Below are 18,732 nucleotides of genomic sequence, written 5' to 3'. Positions count from 1 at the left end.
ATTCATCTCTGCAACCATTTTCGACCTTCGCTTCTTCCATCAAAAGGCCGCGCACTAACAACGAAATAATTGCATTTTAAATGAACCCCAAAGGTTCATGAATTAAATTCATTGCCAAAAACCAAAGCAAACAACACAACTCCAATAGTTTTAGTTCGTTTTATAAACATAAAATGTAGTTCCAGTTCGTTTTCATTTTTTTGAAGGTATTTTAGTTTTTATTAGTGTTTTTATTCTATTCTATTAACAAATTCTTTTTGTATTTCAATTTTAGTTGTAGTTATTTCATTCATTTTCATATTCTCAAATAAAATCAATTATTGACAACTTTCTTTCCCAAACAAATGAACATGATGGAGCTTGTAATGCAGTCACAATGCCGCCTACTTTCAGCCTCAGACTGTCACACTAGTGTGCCAAATGTCAGACTGCCTCAGTCTTTCATTTTTAACATGACGATATCTTGACAGACTTAATTGATTTTCAGCCAACTGCACCGAAAACCGTGACTACCAAACCGTGATATGAACCCAACTGTGGATTGTAGTAACTATTCCATCCCTATTACATAGTGCAGTGGTCCTCAACTTGAAAGGCTGTAGGTCCACTTTTTTTTTTTTTTTATAAGACCAAGGTCCGGTCCCATGCACGGCGGTCATGGGGAGCAGGGCTATATGCCAATTTAGTATGGTCAAGCCAAGCTTATACAAATCAACACTCCTCACAACCAAACAATAATGGGGTGCATGAAAATAACAATTATTCACTTTGCCAGTACACAGCAAATAATGAGAGGTATTGTGTTGAGGCAGAGGAACTCTTTTATTTTGTTAAGTTGTGCCTGCTTAATAATAGAAATAGCCCTTTTAGGGAAATAAGACATTTTTACTTTAACTTTGTTAAACAGTAGTTGTCTTTTTTTCCCTCAATTTAACAAAAGCAAAACAAAATACTCATTTTACCAAAATAAATACTAAACATGAAAACAAAAATATCCTTTTCATTTGTACAATTCCCCTTTTCACATCCCCTCACCCCCAATCACTGAAAAATATATCAGAAGAGGAGTTAAGAACCATTTAAAATACTGACACAAGGGAGCACAGGAATGTGCAGTGCTGTTCTTCCACTAAAGGTGAATGCAATGTCTGAGGCATGCAAATATTATTTGAGGACGCCATTGGGATGTTCATTTACCATGTTGCGGTGTTCTGCTGTTAAACAGCTGCAAAGATCCCCGGGTAGACGGGAGCAAAACTGCACACAATCGAAACCTCCAGCGATTCGTCTTGTCTAATTGTCTGTGTGCGGCTCTCCTGTGCTGAAGCTGTGAGCATACTGTGGCGTCGCGCATGCGTCTGTTTCCTGACACAATCATCCATTTTGAATGCGTGACGCTTATGTATGGGCACACCTTAAGTTCAGAGGAGCCAATCAGCGCATCGTTATCGCCGACATGCCCTGCTCAGCCAGGGTCTCCAGTTAGTCAAACATTATACACACACAGTCGCGCTGCTGCGTCCTCTGCAATACATCTGTTCGTGCATGCAAATAATAAAACGGATAATTTTAACAAGTGATCGCGGTAATGCGCAGATTATAGTCCGAAAATATAAAATGTATAACGTAAAAATCACTTTATAATTTATTATTTTATACAATTTGCCGAGGGTCCGGACAGAGGAGGTCGGCGGTCCGGTCGTGGATCGCGGTCCGCCAGTTGAGGAAGACGGACATAGTGTGTCTGAATTTAGGTCAAATAATCAAGTTGCAGATGACCCAGACTCTTCACCACCCACGCGCAAGACCCACGGGTACTGTGAGAAGTGCTCACGCAGTCTGACAAAGGCATAACAGCCATGATGGTTAAAAAAAGAAAGGCTATTTGACTACAAGTCAAACTCTTGGCTAAAAAGTAGTCGTTTCTCAAGTTGCCATGGCAACCAGTGTGCGACTACTTGTAAGAATCTATGAGCCTTGGAATGTCACGACTGGCTTCAGTGCAAACCCATTACCAGCAGATTATATGATACCACTAATTTTCGTGCAGCATATTTATCTGAAATTTGCCTTCTGTGTTTGTTTTTAGTGGATATTACATTCAGCCTGCTCACCAAACGAGTTAATTGGCACTAGCACGGGCTAATGGGAAGGCCATTCGTTTTGCACATATCCAGTCATAAAGCAAATTATTTGGCAAATTAAAGTTTTGACCTCATGATGGTTCTGGATTAAACAGACAGGAGATCCCTTAAGTCATTAGGACTAATCCTCTGGAGACCAGGACATAATTGCACTGTAACCCATCTTGTGCAGATATTACACTCGATCAAAGTGTTGGAATGACAAATTTACACTACAAGAGTTACACTACTCACAAAAGGTTAGGGATACTTCGCTTTGGGGTGAAATTTCAGGACAAGGCCAAAATGCATTCAAACCTTGACAGGTAAACTTAATCTAAGATCGTAACCTTCTCTAAGATCAACTGTTAAATGTTTCAGTACTTTGTTTCAGTAAATTGCTGTTCTCGAATGAGGAGCTTAGCGGCAAAATTCACAACAGGTGTTTGATCTTTGAATCGACCTATAAAAATATCCTGGTTCCATTAGAGCTGCTGTTAAAACTGTCGTCCTCATCATGCTATTCACATTTTGACATCATGATACAAGATGACACCTAACAATGGGTCAACAGTAACTTGCCATTGTGATGCATCAAACAGGATGGTCCCAGATGGAAGTGGGCGCTGAGTTTAGAGTGTCACAGTGTCATCAGCATGGTTGCAACAGACATACTGAGAGACTGGAAGAGTCACAGAAAGATGTAGTAGTGGACGTCCTTTGGCCACATCCCAATGCTTATGACTGCTACATTGTGAACAATGCCCTGAAAAACGGGATGATTAATGCCACTCAACTCCAGGCACGTTTAAGGGAGGTGAGAGGCACCCAAGTGTCACGTCAGATCATTCCAAACCATTTAAATCAGCGTGGTCTGCGTGCTAGACGACCTGCAAGGGCACCTGACCACACCACTGGGCACAGGCGTCATCGTCTCGCATGGGCCAGGGAACATTTACGCCGGATGAGGGACCAGTGGGCCTCAGTGCTGTTTTCTGATGAAAGTCGATTCGCGGTGAGCAGAAATGATGGCCACCAACGATGTGGGAGACGGAAAGGACAGCGCCATGCATCAGCCACTGTTGTCACCAGATGAGCTTTTGGCGTTGGCCGTGTTACAGTGTGGGCAGGTGTATCCAGTGGGAACAGAACTGCCCGACACTTTGTGATAAGCCCATACTACCTGAATAATACTATTCAACCAGTGATTGTGCCACTCCATGAACAACACGAGCTGAATTTCATCTTCATGGATAACAATGCTCCAGCTCATCGATGTCGCATCTTGAGGGAACGGCTGTCGGAGACCGCTGTACCTTAAATGGAATGGGCTGCACTTTGTCCAGACCTTAATCCTATTGAAAAACTATGGGATCAACATGAACTTCTTCCATTTTCCATAAATTTCCTCTGACAGCCAAATATCCTTATCTTTTTGTGAGTAGTGTATGTTGTGCACTCACCACCAACCACAAGACTGGTCAACATGCACAACCATTCAGAACCTTTGCTAGAACCCTTCCCCGTTGAAACTGTGCGTTTCCTTATTTTGAATGACACTTGGCAAGTCTTTATTTGTGTCTTTTAATTATACGGGATTAAGCTAATTCGCCAGCGCATGCCAAAAGAAACCTCGCAATGTGAAATTTACAAGACCACAACTGTACACGCAACATAACTTTTGTACTGTGAGTTAGTATTTGTCAAATTCTGGGTCATTTTTGACTCGACTACTCATCACATGGTCATTCTTAAACTGCAGCTGTGTTCGCAGCAGTCTCAAAATAGCACTGAAAACAATTCATCAAGAGAATAGATCCCACCCTGAAAATGGCATCTGTGGGAGCTTCGATAATGACTATGCAACGTGTAAAGTCTTAAAGTGTTTACATAGGGCTCGATTATAGACACACCTACGGTAATACTTAATCCTGTGGTTGCTCTGAGAATCCCTGTGGGGCTGCTTGAATGATAAGATACTTTGAGTTTTATTTATTTTTCCCATCGATGCTGTGGATCAATAGCAGTTGCAATGATGTACTGTTGGAAATGTATTTGTCTTCTTTAAGCGGTTCACTTGTTTTCCTTATAATTGAGTCTTGTAGCTTTGATAAATATCCCTTCTCTGTCAGTGTTCCTCATAGCATATTATTTCATAAACTGCGTCTGACACACACACACACACACACACACACACACACACGGACAGTCACTCAAGAGAAATATAGATATTACACTGTATAGAGTCTCTCTACTTGAAACTTCTTGATCACATCTGTCCAAATCATTGAGTCCAGGGGAGCAAAGGGTTGTTTCAAGCACCGTCAGCATCTTGCAGTTTGGCCATTATTTATTCGCTGAGCAGCCACAGGGTTCATCTCAGTGTCTAGTAATGGGTCTTTATTTGTCCTGCCAGAATCAGCAAAATCCATTCATGCAGCTGGTCACCACATCCATCCATCAGACCATCCACTTCCGATGGCTCAACAGCTCAACCAGATCAAGGTTTGGGTCGGGAAGGCTACAGTCTGTTCTCGCAGACTCAGGGCAAAATGGTCAAATGCATGATCAGCTGACCATTGTAAGGCAACCGTGACTGGCGCTCATGAGCAGTGTTGCCACAGTTACCTTGGAAAAGTGACTTGTCGATGTGCTTTAAAAAGTAACCTAGTAAATTTAATGATCATTGGATTTTTAAAGTAACTAAGTTAGATAACACGTTACTTTACTAGTTACCGGTACTTACATTCAGCTAATACCAACAACTCTGCTTAACCTAAAAATGACAGCCGGTTTTGCCGCTTAATTGGAAGTACATTTTTGATAGTGAGAGATAAAATTTGATTGAAGTTTGTTTTTATTAAAAATTAAATGAAGACAACCTTTTTTGACTTAGCGCAATTGTTTTTTTTTTTATTAAAAAAATGTATTTTCTCGATTTCACTTAAAAGTTTTTGACATTCATGTGGCATCTATTCCAACAATTAAAAGCAGTGCTATTGAAGAAAGTTCAGAGGAAGTTGTATACTCTTAGCGGCCTTGCATTACAAAACACAGCGAGTGTCATCAGATGCAAAATTGTCTTAAGAGTCATGTTAAAACAGTGAGCTGCATAACTGAATACAATTTGTCTTTAAAGCCAAGACTGAGTGTGCCACTCTATATTAATATTGTTGTTTAGTATTGTTGAAAGTTCTTCCATGATGCATTTCTTCATGATATCCAAATAAATGAGCCCAAGAGTTTCCACTGTACCAATGTCTTGGTTATTGTGCAAGTAAAGGAAGCAAGCCATCAAGCCCTAATGAGGCCCATGGCTGCCACCACCTGACCACGTCCCTTCTGGTTCTTCAGAACCGTGCCAGCATCAGTGTGGTTATTAGCAGTCAGAATATGCAGCATCATTGTCCTTGATTTGATGCCAAGTCTTAGATATAATGGCTGCTTGGTCTCGGTGTGTTGAGAGGAAAAATAGTGAAGGCGAGGACCTCTGCCGATGTCGCATCCCCCGCCGCCCAGCGACAGCTTTCCGAAGCCACGACTTTCTGATGTTATTCCGCTACCTGCCGGTCTCTAAGATTTGAAACAGTGTGTTCTTGTTAATCAGTCCAGTGATTTTCAACGAGGAGCGTGCCTGTAAGATGAATGCTTCAGTGCATGCGTACATTCATTATTGATTTTGCTGTTTTAAAATCCACGTCTCCCTATTTGAATGAAACACGTGTTAGCAAATAATTTATAGATATGTATTCTCTGTAATATCGACACAAGGAGGCCAGAGAGCAATCCCTTCATGATTGAAGCCAGTCTCAAAGCGGCGCACCGGCTCGAAGGCTTTCTCTTGGCAGCGCACATTGCGAGGCGAGATGCTAAATTAAGTTTTCGCTGTTGCCTCTCACATTTTAATGAGTTCAGCAGAGGTAACGTTCTGATTCCTCTGGTTCCTGTCCTTCTGTCTCTTGTCATTTGTGTAATGGCACATCCAGCCTTGGTTCTCATCACAAGCGCTTGTAATCAGTGATTACACACTCTTGGGTCACATTGGTTCACTTCATTTCAAGTTAGATGTTCCCCAGGACTAATGCGGAAGCTTTTATTTGAGACTAGCTACTAGAACAACAAAGTAGGGGGACTTTCAAACCGTGTCTATCCAGAACTCGTTTTGTCTTGTGCCCATTTCAGCTTGTCTCCGAGGCCTGTGCAGGTCTAGGTGTGCATTCGCTGCAATTAAAAGAACTCTTCGTTGAACATCGATGTTTGAAAAACATTGTGTTTTCTGGGATTGATAAAGGAGACGCTTCCCGTGTAGAGCTGTTTGAGGAGTGTCCTGCAACCACTGAGGTGAATTAAACACATCTGTTCTGGAATCTTGTTCAATCGGTACTGTAGTTTGCATTTCAAAAGATTTTTGTCCATTATTCAACCTCAACCTCATCAACTGGAAGATTCTTAAGTGAGTGTAAAAATGGATAAATTGGAATGTTAGTGCTTTGAATGGCTTTCAAGGGAGCCCACTTGGTGGTACTTCATGCAACTTCCACTCCAAATCCTTCTTGTCTTTCATACACTGCTGTTCTATGAATATACTTGTGTGGGAATAAAGGCCGAATAAGTCTATATTTTAGAAGAGGTGTTGGTAAAAACCTTGGGGGGAAAAAAACAAAGAAAACTACTTCTAGAGGCTTTTAATATTACCACTTGGACAACAACGTGAGCAATGGACTTTTCATTAAAAACACCTGTACACCGACACAATACTGAGTCCTTCATTTAAAAAAAAAAAAAAGAACCAAAGACTGCCTTATTATGCGTCATTCATATCAGACATTCACAATGAAAATAGACACGACACACCAGCCAACAAGTAAACTCGATCTAAGGAATTAATTAACTCCAACTACAGTGAAACTCCTCCAGAACGAAACCTACATGGGCGAAAATACCCCCTTATGTGAAAAAATCTTTGTGCATTAACACAATTCCCATTCTCCTGCCCCCCATACGACAAAAACCCCCCTGTTGCGTTATACAAAATCATTTTCTCTGCTCCAGCCTTGTGAAGACATTCACTACAACAAAGTCTTATCCAACAGCGACCTCTACTGGTTCGTTCGGAAACGGCAACAGCAACCACCACACTGGTTTACATAGTGAACAATGTTTATTTCGGTCACAGCTGCGAGTTGCTTGGACTCAACATACTCATAGCTGCTCTGCCATTGGCTTACCGAACATCATCCTGACCTCCGATTGGCCAAGAGGGACCTCACTGTCTATGTGTGTAGATACTGAAGCTAGATCCGTAGCATCAGATTAGCTGCTCAGAGTAAATTGCTTATGGCTCGACGGACATTCAAATAAACGATCGTTTCCTCGAATGCTTTTCTTGTTATCATGCTAAAAACATGAGACATGAGCGCTAATGAGAGAGAAGCGCTCCAGTTAGCGTAAGGTTTTTATCCTTCGAGAGCTAACTATGGCCATCGATGACTACGGAGCGTCCCGTGGCTGGCTTAAAAGTTCATTGCATGCCAGAAAGTATTTGTTATTGTTAGATTCAGACGAGGATGGACGTTGCATTGCTAAAATGGATACAAAACGGCCCTTTGGATGTGAAGCAGCTAAGACAAGAAGAGCTCTGATGCCGAAAGAGAGGGTAAAAGTGATCAAAATGAAAGACGGAGCAAGCAAAATAAAAGACATTATCCAAGAAAATGATGTCTTCCCAACGTCTTCCCCTTTTTTTCTTTCTACACTGACAATATGAAGTGTCAACTAAGTGTGTGCTCATACTTATGCACTATTGGAATAAAAATAGAGTACACATATGTTTGTGTGTGTGGGTGGGGGGGGATGTGTGTGTGCTTACATCTGAGATCAAATTTGCTGCAGTGAAAAACCCCCTGTTGTGAAAAAATTCTTGCTGCAAACATGATTTCGTTGTAGAGGAGTTTCACTGTAAAATGCAGCTGCTCATCCTTATATTTTACCTTGGCCTGATGTACATTGTATGATAACACAATTTTTTACTCCCATTATGAATGTAATCTAAATATGAGTCATGACTGTCAGTCTTAAGAGAACCAATATGTTTTTGTTTAATCGAATCCAAAATGGAATCCGATTCCCCGAAATGCAAATCAGGCGTTCTCCAAACCTGCAGCACAGAAAGATCAGATATACAGTCTGCTTTCAATGTAAGACTGACGTCATGGCATGTCTACATAAACAACTCTCCTGTATGTTAAAAAGAACAAACAAAAAACAAAAAAACACCAGCAGTTACAGCGTTAACTATTGTTTGTGTGGTTTTTTATGTGCATTTGGGCTGCATGCACATGTGGGTTGTCACAGCAGTTTAATAAATGTGAACACAATGACCTTGGATATGATGCACTTGGTAGTAGATCAGATAATCAGATCTCGGCACTGTTATCTGAACTGGGCACTGAGAGCTGCTCTGTAGATCAACAGCTTTACCATCAAATTTATTTGATAGGATTTGATTTCCGTCCATTCCTTTATCAAGAATTTGGCCATCGACTGAGAGGTCTCAGCTTCACTTGCCCTGATTGACGTTGGTTTTGGAGCTCATGACCCAATTCACAGCTGAGGTGCCCTTGACCAAAGCCCAGAACTCCTCCAATTACTCCCATGTCACCAGTCCTGGTTTTCTTCTACTGTGCTAAATGATGACCAAAAAGGTATTAATTCTGAAAATGCAAGGATTGGGCCGGCAGAATACGAGCATATCCTGTTGGGAGTTGAGAATTTGGGCGAAGGGTGCTTAATGGGGTGTACTCGCTGGAGTGCCGTGTTGCAATAACCTCCCTTAGATTCAACACAACACCTCCACCTCCCTCCCCAACCTGCGTCAACCGCCCCAGTCGTATTTATTAGGGTCGGCAAGGCCACGGTGATGAGACGATCAATATTTCTGGGATGATGAGGGAGAACTCGTGCAGTCTTTCCCTTTCCCTCCCTTGGCGGTACTTCAGCAGGTAGAGATCAAAGCACAGAGGACTTCTGAGAAGCTGTTGGGGGTGTGAGGGGACGAGCAAGACTGATGAAGTCCTCCCTTACTGTGTGTCCTCTAAACACACACATTCAATCACACTGTCCTATGTCCTTGCTTTGTCCTGATTAAAAAAGTTTGACCTGATGCTTTTTATCTCAACCAGAGGGTTTCCCCTCCTGTTGCTGTTGAAATTGAAACTAAAAATCCGATTTTCTAAGAACGCACATTGACACGCAGCAAGGATCCATAATAAAAAAAAAGTAGCTGCTACACTTCGCAACTGTAACAAAAGAAATGCAGAAAAATCCTTTAATATAACAGTGCAGAAAATATCATCTTTGTTGTCTTTGAGGTGTCCCAAGATGGCTATGTAGGTGGGTTCGGTGATTTTCTTTCTTCCCCCCAAAAGACGCCACCCAAAGTAAAGACTGTTGAAATCCAGACATTTTGAAGAGCTTACTTTTTTTTAGCAATGTTCTCTGTGGCCTCCATTGCAAGCATTTTCCTCAGTGAGTGTAAATACGAACTATTATTTGGGCTATGCAGTTTTAAGGCAGTGAATATTGAGTAAAAAATCTCAAGGGAACTAAGCTTCCTTACAGTTAAAAAGTAAGTTTTCTCTTAGCCTCTCCACATTCTCACATTGTGAGCGGCCACCCAGGCGCTTAAACTGGATACAACAAAACGGAACGTAAGCTAAATGTGTTTAGAAGCTGTGTAGAACTTTAAACCCAAATTTATTAAGGTATGATGACATTTATAGTACATATATTTGAAAATCAAAGAGGATGTGATGTTCAGATGCATAAACACTTCATATGTAATGTACATGAGCACTACCGTTACGAATGCAACAATTACTACAACTGCTGACTGTTATCCAGTGTCATTTAAAAAAAAAAACAATAATTATAATAATAATAATAAATACACACATTGTTTGGACCAATACAGTGATCCCTTGCTATTTTGCGGTTCGTTTATCGCGGCTTCAGTGCATCACGGATTTTTTCAAACATCCATCCATCCATCCATTTTCCGAACCGCTTAATCCTCACTAGGGTCGCGGGGGGTGCTGGAGCCTATCCCAGCCGTCTCCGGGCAGTAGGCGGGGGACACCCTGAATCAGTTGCCAGCCAATCGCAGGGCACACAGAGACGAACAACCATCCACGCCCACACTCACACTTAGGGACAATTTTAGAGCATCCAATCAGCCTGCCATGCATGTTTTTGGAATGTGGGAGGAAACCGGAACATATTCATTAAAAAAAAAAAAAAAAATCATATACATGGAGTACAGTACTGTATATGTTCCTCTATGTGACTCGCTGTTGTTTTGTTGACTTTCGCAGCTTCTCGCGGACCGCTTGCGGACCAAAAAAAAAATCATTTTTAATATGTTAATTGGTCGCTACTTCGCGGATTTTCGTTTATCGCAGGTGGTTTTGGTACCCAATAACCGCGATAAACAAGGGATTACTGTTTATCAATGACAACAAAAAATAGCTCATAAAGCCCGTATCTCACTGGGCGGCGAAGGTTTGAAAGTGTATGCGGGCATAGTGAATGTTGGTTGGTTTTTGTTTGTTTTTTTACAGGGTTCATTCAACATTGCAAACAGTTGTGTTGCACAGACATTCGCCAGACACTTCCAGTTTAAATGGTTGCCTGTTCAGATTTTCTTTTCAAGTTTTTCTGTTCGCCATCAAATTTTTAACGTGATTTTAACATGTCGAACTGATTGCGACATTTTCCAAAGGTTTTCTTTAGAATAAAGTCACTTCACAAGTTCTTACAAAAATAGCTCTCAACTCAACTTTATTTATATCACACTTCATAACCATTGCTGCATACAAAGTCCTGTACATGGATTAGAAACCAATCATACAATAACAAAGGCAGTGAACACAGTAAATAAATTAGTAAATATATACATATCAATTAAAAATTACAAGGGTGGCCCAGTGATCGATTGGAGAGCATGTCAGCTTCACAGTGCAGAGGTGCAGGGTTCAATTCTGGCTCCGGCCTTCCTGGGTGGAGTTTGCATGTTCTCCTTGTGCCGTTTCGTCCCACATTCCCAAAGCATGCATGGCAGGTTAACGGAACATTCCCATTGTAAATACCACAGCCACCTTGTGCAGCATATATGCAGTTGCACATATGCTTATATCTTATATTTTAAACTGCATTCTGTACTGTGGACAGTTATTTTTTTATATTTATTTGTGCATGCATTTTTTTAAACTTTCTTCCCTCCAAATTTTGTTGCTGTAGATTGCGAATTTCTCCATTGTGACACAAATAAAGGTTTTCTTATCTTATTCTAAATTGTCTCTAGGTGTGAATGTGAGCGCGAATGGTTGTTTGTCTATGTGTGCCCTGCGATTTGCTGGCGACCGGTTCAGGGTGTACCCACCTATTGCCCGAAGACAGCTGCGATAGGCTCCAGCACCCGTGCGACCCTTGTGAGGATAAGCAGATTAAAGAATGAATGGAAAATGCTTTTTTTTGGTTAAGACTAGCTGTGAATCTTAGTGTTTCTTTACATCACTTATGATTGAGCTCTATTTGAAAGGAGGCTTATTATCTTCGTAAAGGCAGGCGATTTATTGTGTAGTTCAGGTATTGATTTTTATTAGATTACAATGGGGTGGGTACCCAATAAAATGTCCACAGAAAACGTGACATCAGTCGTTACAAGAGTAGTGGTACAGAACAAGAGTTGGAACCCAGCACCTGCAAACCCATGCATTTATTCCTTACAAAGCAGCAGTACCCTTGCCTCTGATCAGTGTGCCGCTCGTGTTTCTGCACCACAAAATGGAATTGCACTGCTCTCCCCTGCTTTCTCTGCTCTGGCCTTGGGCTGCCATAGTTAGCCACAGACATCGAGGAAGCTATAACATCCATTCTCACTTCAACCGTTAAACCCCTCCTCCGGGACCCTCCTCCCATGACCGAAGCCCAACTAGCAAAGCCACTTCAATCATGTTGTCCCGAGCTAGCCACAGAATTGCATCACAGTCACCACCATCAGTGGCGCTGATGCCTCACCCCAGCTGAGCCAAGAAAACAATCCACATAGCCCCCGAGAGGTCCTCTGTCTTCAGTCAGCCTGTTTGTGCCTCCGCAGAGCGTGTTGCAGCTGCCTTCACACAGACAGTGGAGCAGGTGCAGCTGGTCACTCCCACACACTTTCATGTGCAATACATCTTCACTTCTGCTGATGACATCATGCTCATCCGATGCCACATCTGGCATCGGCTCTTTTCCTAATGATGGACTTCAGTTGACTCCATGAGCCGCCGCAAATGGCCAACAAACACAAGGCTGACGTGCACATTCACTACTACAGTGCCTTGATGCTCTTACTATCCATGAGTATGTCAAGAGGCTACATACGTTGTTACTGCACCCCTCCCCCATTAGTTCTCACTTTGGTGAAAGTAATCATATAATCTCTGGGAGAGATAGCGGCTTTGACGGTTGAGCAAGCACAGCTTCTGGAAAAGGAAACTATATCCTGCTGCAATGAGCAAAATGCATGGAGGACCCCAGAACAGTGTGGGGATGTGGGCTCTGAATTCTCCATGATGTGCTTCTGCCCCGTTCAATTTTACCGTCATGTGCATTATCATCTAAGGACATAATACAGTGTCATAGAATCCACCCATGATCAAGATTATGTACTGCATATTAAAATTGTTGCACATGTATGTGTTCAATTAGGATAATAAATGATAATAAGAATAATAAATGAAGGAAATAATATATTTCCAAAAGGAAATAGATTTAAGACAGGAAAACCTTGGGGTATGTGCAATAACATTTCATTATATATATATATATATATATATATATATATATATATATATATATATATATATATATATATATATATATATATATATATATATATAAAGAGAGTGAGAGAGAGAGAGAGAGAGAGAGAGAGAGAGAGAAGATCAATAATAAAATATATTTCCAACCTTTTCGGACATCTGTTTAGAGGAGGAGAAAGAACAAAATGGGGCAAAATTGCATTGCAGTTCAAGACAACAAGAAAGCCTCTTTGAATCTGTTTCAAGAGAGTACCGATACAAGCAGAGAGCTCTTTTGCTAAACACAAGGTCGATGTTGAAGAGTACACGGGTTGGTCTCATTTATCCCATGTGCAATGTATTTACTTCATGGCAATTAGAGTGTAGGTTGCTCATATTATCAGCTCCAATTACTTATGTGCATGTCTGCGTGTTGCAGTTTTTGCAATAACTGACTTAACATGTGTTAGCAAGAGTGTGTATGGGTCCAGTAATACTTGATTTGATTTGACTTTTTATTTGGTCTCCCATAGGAGAAACTTGTCTTGGAGGACAGGCCCCCCATGCCGCTACACACATTGAACAATACATACAGTATACAGTACACAACAGACATTGGACAATAATACAATACAGGACAGTATATACTCTAAATACATTGGACAATACGTTACAGGCATCTGCACACCCCACACTGCCCTCATCTCCTCCTGCCTGTCTGTCTGCTTTCCTCGAGTTGTTTGTTAATTAGGTTGATAGCCTGCGGTATGAATGAGTTTTTGTATCGGTTTAGTTTGCATAGAAGGGTCCTGTACCTCCTTCCTGAGTGTTGGAGCTCGAATTGGGAGTGCAGCACGTGGGAAGGATTGTCTAGAATGTTGTTGGCCTGTTGAATAATGGACTGCACATATATATCCTGGGGAGCGGGGAGCGGGGGCTGTCCGATTACCTTCCCTGCTGTTTTAACCAAGCTGGTTATCTGAGCTTTCGATTTTACAGTCAGGTTCCCAAACCAACTGGTTATTCCAAAGCGCAGGACTGACTCAATAGTATATACAATAATACATTTCCTTTTATTTTATTGTTGTGTAGGTTTATTTGTGAAATGGGTTTATATTTTTTTTTTTATTTTTCAAGTCTAGATTTTCTTTTCAAATGATTCCATGTATCATATTGTCATTGTGTGCCTTGACTTTCATGTGCCCCTGCGGCAACATCCCTTAAAGGGACAATAAAGAGTTTCTGATTCTGAATCTTTTGATTTTGATACCAAAATGGGTATCTGGGGACAGCGGTAGGGTGAGTGGGTGAAGTAGGTTACCACTCACTAAATCCAAAGTATGCAGTGTTGGTGGATGCTCTTGTTTATTCAATAATCTCACCTAAATATTTCTTCAAGGTTTGTCTGCCTTCTCAGTCCATTGAACCGACAGTGTGACTTTTCTAGCAAATAATCCTTTATCAACACTTAGCCCCAAGCATCGGATGCCTCTTAATCCGCAGATTGAATGTGAGAGGGGACGTGTCATATATTTTCAGTCAGCAGGTGCTCTGTGTGCATGAATTCCAAAGCATAATAGTCCATGGTCTGCACGTTCTTTACGTAAGTGCTGACAAAGATGAGCTCATGTGGCACATCCTCGGTACGTATGGACATACGGTATGCTTGAGCCACAGTTCCTGCAGATGGGAATAATAACCCAGCGATAACAGCACTTGCGGGAACACCCATGTTGCTGATGCATTATAAATCATTCAAGCCATCTTTTTGAAGGCAATACCCTCTCCTAAATGTTGACGTTTCTCTGCAAATGTTGTCGGATGATGGGGGGGGGCTAAACTGCAGAAAATGAAAATTCATCAGGCAAGTGTGTGGGAAGGTGATATCCCGGGCTCTACAAATGTACCCTTTGACGTTTGGTTTACAGCACTGTCATCGGAGGCCTTGCTGCCTATAGCTACATTTGCCTCTGTCCTTTTCCTTTTCTCTTAGTCCAGGGAATGTTTGGATCTATATTGGTCATATCTACACCAAAGGGAAATGGGGAAAATGCTGCATTGCAATAAGCACAACATGAATTTTTTAACATGTGACTATGTTCCTTTGGATGCAGATATTTCTCTTTGTGTGAAGTTTAGTCTTGGGAATGGGACTGGGTGGAAATATGACAGTTGGTGGCTGCTAAAAAAAAATGTCATTACCGTTACACTGGTTTGAATCAGAGTTGGCGTTATGTGTTCCTAAATGCATTGTTGATTTATTTAAACATACTTTTTACTTGTACTTATTATACTTACGTATATATTTTCTTTTCTTCAAGCAAACCACATTTTTGAGATCCGGCATTCCCACGACCCTCGTGAGGATTAGGAAATGGATGGATGAATGTTATCACTGTTATGATGATGATGATGATGAAAACCTGACATATGAGAGAAAAAAAAGCGCAAATAAGGAATCATACTCCCACCCGCAAAAAAAAGAAATAAATAAATCACAAAGTAAGATTTGCATCTGTGATTTAAAATAACGAGCAATGCTAATTATCAAGCACACCATGACAAGACATCATGAATTATTTGGTCCAATGGTGGCACTTGCAAAAACTCTTGTCACATTTATGTGAGCAGTTTTATGTCAGGACACAAAAGCTCCCCGGCAGTCAATAAATATGACGGTCTTAAAGTAGAAGGAAGCACACTGGTGAGCTGTCAGGAAACTGTCATTAATTCTCCTGTCTTCTTCTTTTGTAGCACGGGATAGAAGATCTGACAAGCGAGGAGAAAGGATCTCTCTCTAAGGAGAGGAACTGCAAAACTGTTTCTCATCCACTCCAAGCCACCGGAGCCCAGTATATCAGCCCATGATTGGCCTTCCCGTGGCCCGACTGCACGTCTAAGCTAAGGCAGAGGAAAGTTGTATGTTGGTGGCTTGCACTCGCTCTCGAGGACCATGTGGTTTTCGCCGAGGAGAAGTCGTACCCCCTTGCAGAACTGGAAAAGATCCCAGAGTTGCCCCGGCATCATCTCGTCTTTGTGGCTATTAAATTTTTGCTGGTGCTTTGTGGCAGTGAGGTGTCAGAGCTACCACCCCACCGTCAACACACAGTATGGCAAACTGCGAGGAGTGAGGGTGCCTCTGCCCAGTGAGATCCTTGGCCCGGTGGACCAATATCTTGGGGTCCCTTACGCTGCCTCCCCAGTTGGGGAAAAACGCTTCTTGCCACCAGAGCCGGCATTGTCCTGGTCAGGGACCAAGAATGCCACCCACTTTGCTCCAGTGTGCCCCCAAAATATTCACAACGCTGTTCCAGAGATCATGATGCCCATTTGGTTCACCTACAACCTGGATATAATTACCACTTACATCCAAGACCAACACGAGGATTGTCTTTATCTTAACATCTATGTTCCGACAGAGGATGGTGAGTGTGTCTAGCAGTCAGGATGAAACCCCTTCTGTCTTCCCTCTCTGTCACTTTTTTTTTTGTTGTTGTCGTTTATTCGCGCGAGCATGACCTGTTGTCTGGCGCATGCTATGTCTGTGTCAGTCATCTCAACTTACCGTCTTTGGTCTTTTCATCGACTCTCAATTTTGATGTCACACTTAAAGGTTCCTCTTTTGATGACGAAATGACTTATAATGACAACATTTGAATCAAAGAAGGGAGACATTGGGTTGTGCACTTTTCCTCCCCCTCACTAAGACAGTGACGGATATTAGTGACAAGGTGCTTGCCTCATCAGTGAATGATCTTCTCGTAGGTTGGTGAAATGCTCTGTCTGGTACATGAGAGGCCTGTGGCATCAGCCTAACCTATGTAAGACCCTTTACTCTCCTCTTGAAATGGAGATCTCATCAAAAAGCCACGCATTTTAGATTTGGATGCTCTGAATGGCCCTTGTCAGGGCACCAATGGACAACCGCACAGCAAAAGAGGCCTGACCTATGAAGTGCTCACTCATTCAAATGATTCGAACTGACATCACTTCAATTTGCAGTAGCTCTAAATGGTGAAATCTGACCAGCGACTGCGTGGCCTGTAATGGGTCTTAAATAGAAGTGCATGTGAATACGGGCTTCCTGTGTCCCAGGATGCAGCAAATTCATTCCACCACTTCGGAATATTTCTGCAACGACCCCCACTTACTTTTTCAACAGGTCCTCTGTCGTTTCTTGTTGATGACTTGGGTGACGGGGTGGGGATGGGCGATGGGGGAGGGGCGGCAGATGTCTGACAGACTTGTTGCATGTTACCTGCAATATTTTCCAGAGCTATCTGTTATTTTGGAGTATTTTTTTTCCCATTCATTTTACAGTCAAAAGAATATCCAAGGAATGTGCCAGGAAACCCAACAAGAAAATGTGTAGGAAAGGAGGTAGGTAAACAACCCCACGTGAAAAGAAATGAAATGAAAGAAACACAGGAGGGCGGCGCATCCTTCCAAAGCAGCCAATATCAGCATCAACCAAGTCTCAAGTCAAAGTTCTTATGGGCATGAATGCAAGAGCCACATCATCCTTGAAAACGAATGCAACAGAACAGCCAGCACTTGTGCTGCCTTGCATGAGGCTGCGCATGCATGTTAAAATAAACAGGTCACAAACTAAACGTTGGAGCTTTGACAGGCAATCGATGGTTAAGAATAACCTGCATCTTATTTTCGATGTGATTGTAAATGGGTTTTATTTTTATTTTTTGGTTTTTTATTTGTTTTCATGTCCACCACAACTGTGGATGAAATCAGAGGCAAGAGTGAGAATTGCTGAAATTAAACTGTCAAATTTGAACTTCCTGTGCAAAGTAGTGTTTCAAGTCTACCTCAAAGTAAACTGATGGCACTTTGGACGCAAGCCTTTTTCATGAATTTGTCCTGCATGACACGTAAAGGCAAATCAGACTTGGCCGTAACTACCGCTCTCGAAAACAGACGTTCTCAGAACTGCTTATTAAGATATTCTTCCAAAGGAATGCCAGGTGAGCAAACCTGATATATTCCTCCTACTCACCGTTATGAAATTGTTGCAGATGATGGTGTTTTTGAAAGAATATATCCCAATTGAGTCAAAGGTGCACTGCTTTCAAATGTTGATTCAACTAGTGTAAAGGAGAACAGCAAACAAAAGTTGAGAAAGAGTAAACTCGCCTCTGTGGTGTGTCGAAAGGAGGAAGACTCCACAGCGATTTCGATGGAAAACGATTGATCACTTAATCGATTTAAATTTCCTTTGTTTTGGTCAAGGAAATGTAATCACATTTCCATCCCAGCACGGCACATCCAGAGGCAGTGTTTCCACGCGGATGCTCAAGAAACCTGTCCAACTCTCTCTTAAAAATGTCCAGCGCATGAGAATATAATAGAATGTTTAAATATCCATAACATTTCCTCCCGAATGCTCATGAGATCATGTTGCCTTTCAATGCATTCTTGTTTTTACTGTTGAAATGGTGTTTTTGTGGGATTTCACTGGTAATAAAGCTTTAATATACCCTTGCGGTCAAAGATACAAGAGCAATGATAGATGGAAAGAGTCCAGTTTCACTTTAAGCGCCTGTGAAAATCACAGTGTTTTGTAAAATCACACGGCTAATTCCCAAAGTGTGCCCGACAGGACTGAACAATTAGCCTTTCGATTGATACAGAGCATATCTTGCTCCGCATAAATTTGGTTCCCAATTTCCATAGAAGCAATAGGCAGCGTGTGGCCTCACTCCATGCACCCATACGGTCTACTTTGGTAAACCAATTTTACTTGAGACAGG

At 41.7% G+C, this 18,732-nt stretch overlaps 1 protein-coding gene across 2 annotated transcripts in view; it reads left to right on the top strand.

The window, feature by feature from the left end:
- Nucleotides 1-18,732, top strand: part of nlgn3a (neuroligin 3a) — a 195,625-nt gene that overhangs the window by 22,778 nt on the left and 154,115 nt on the right. The window contains exons 1-2 of one of the 2 annotated variants that reach the window (XM_086105721.1): nt 15,879-16,392; nt 17,288-17,347. In XM_086105721.1, coding sequence (XP_085961847.1) covers nt 15,921-16,392; nt 17,288-17,347 — 532 coding nt within the window. In that variant the 5' untranslated portion in view covers nt 15,879-15,920. Of the gene's footprint in view, nt 1-15,721; nt 16,393-17,287; nt 17,348-18,732 lie in introns of those variants that run through there. The other variant, XM_086105720.1, reaches the window with a different exon arrangement.

Source organism: Hippocampus guttulatus, chromosome 2, assembly GCF_054856545.1.
Source record: "Hippocampus guttulatus isolate MCC_2025c chromosome 2, RoL_Hgut_1.0, whole genome shotgun sequence".
Taxonomy (NCBI): Eukaryota; Metazoa; Chordata; class Actinopteri; order Syngnathiformes; family Syngnathidae; genus Hippocampus; species Hippocampus guttulatus.
Note: the sequence above shows the minus strand (reverse complement) of the source record. Positions and strands in the feature narration are given on the sequence as shown.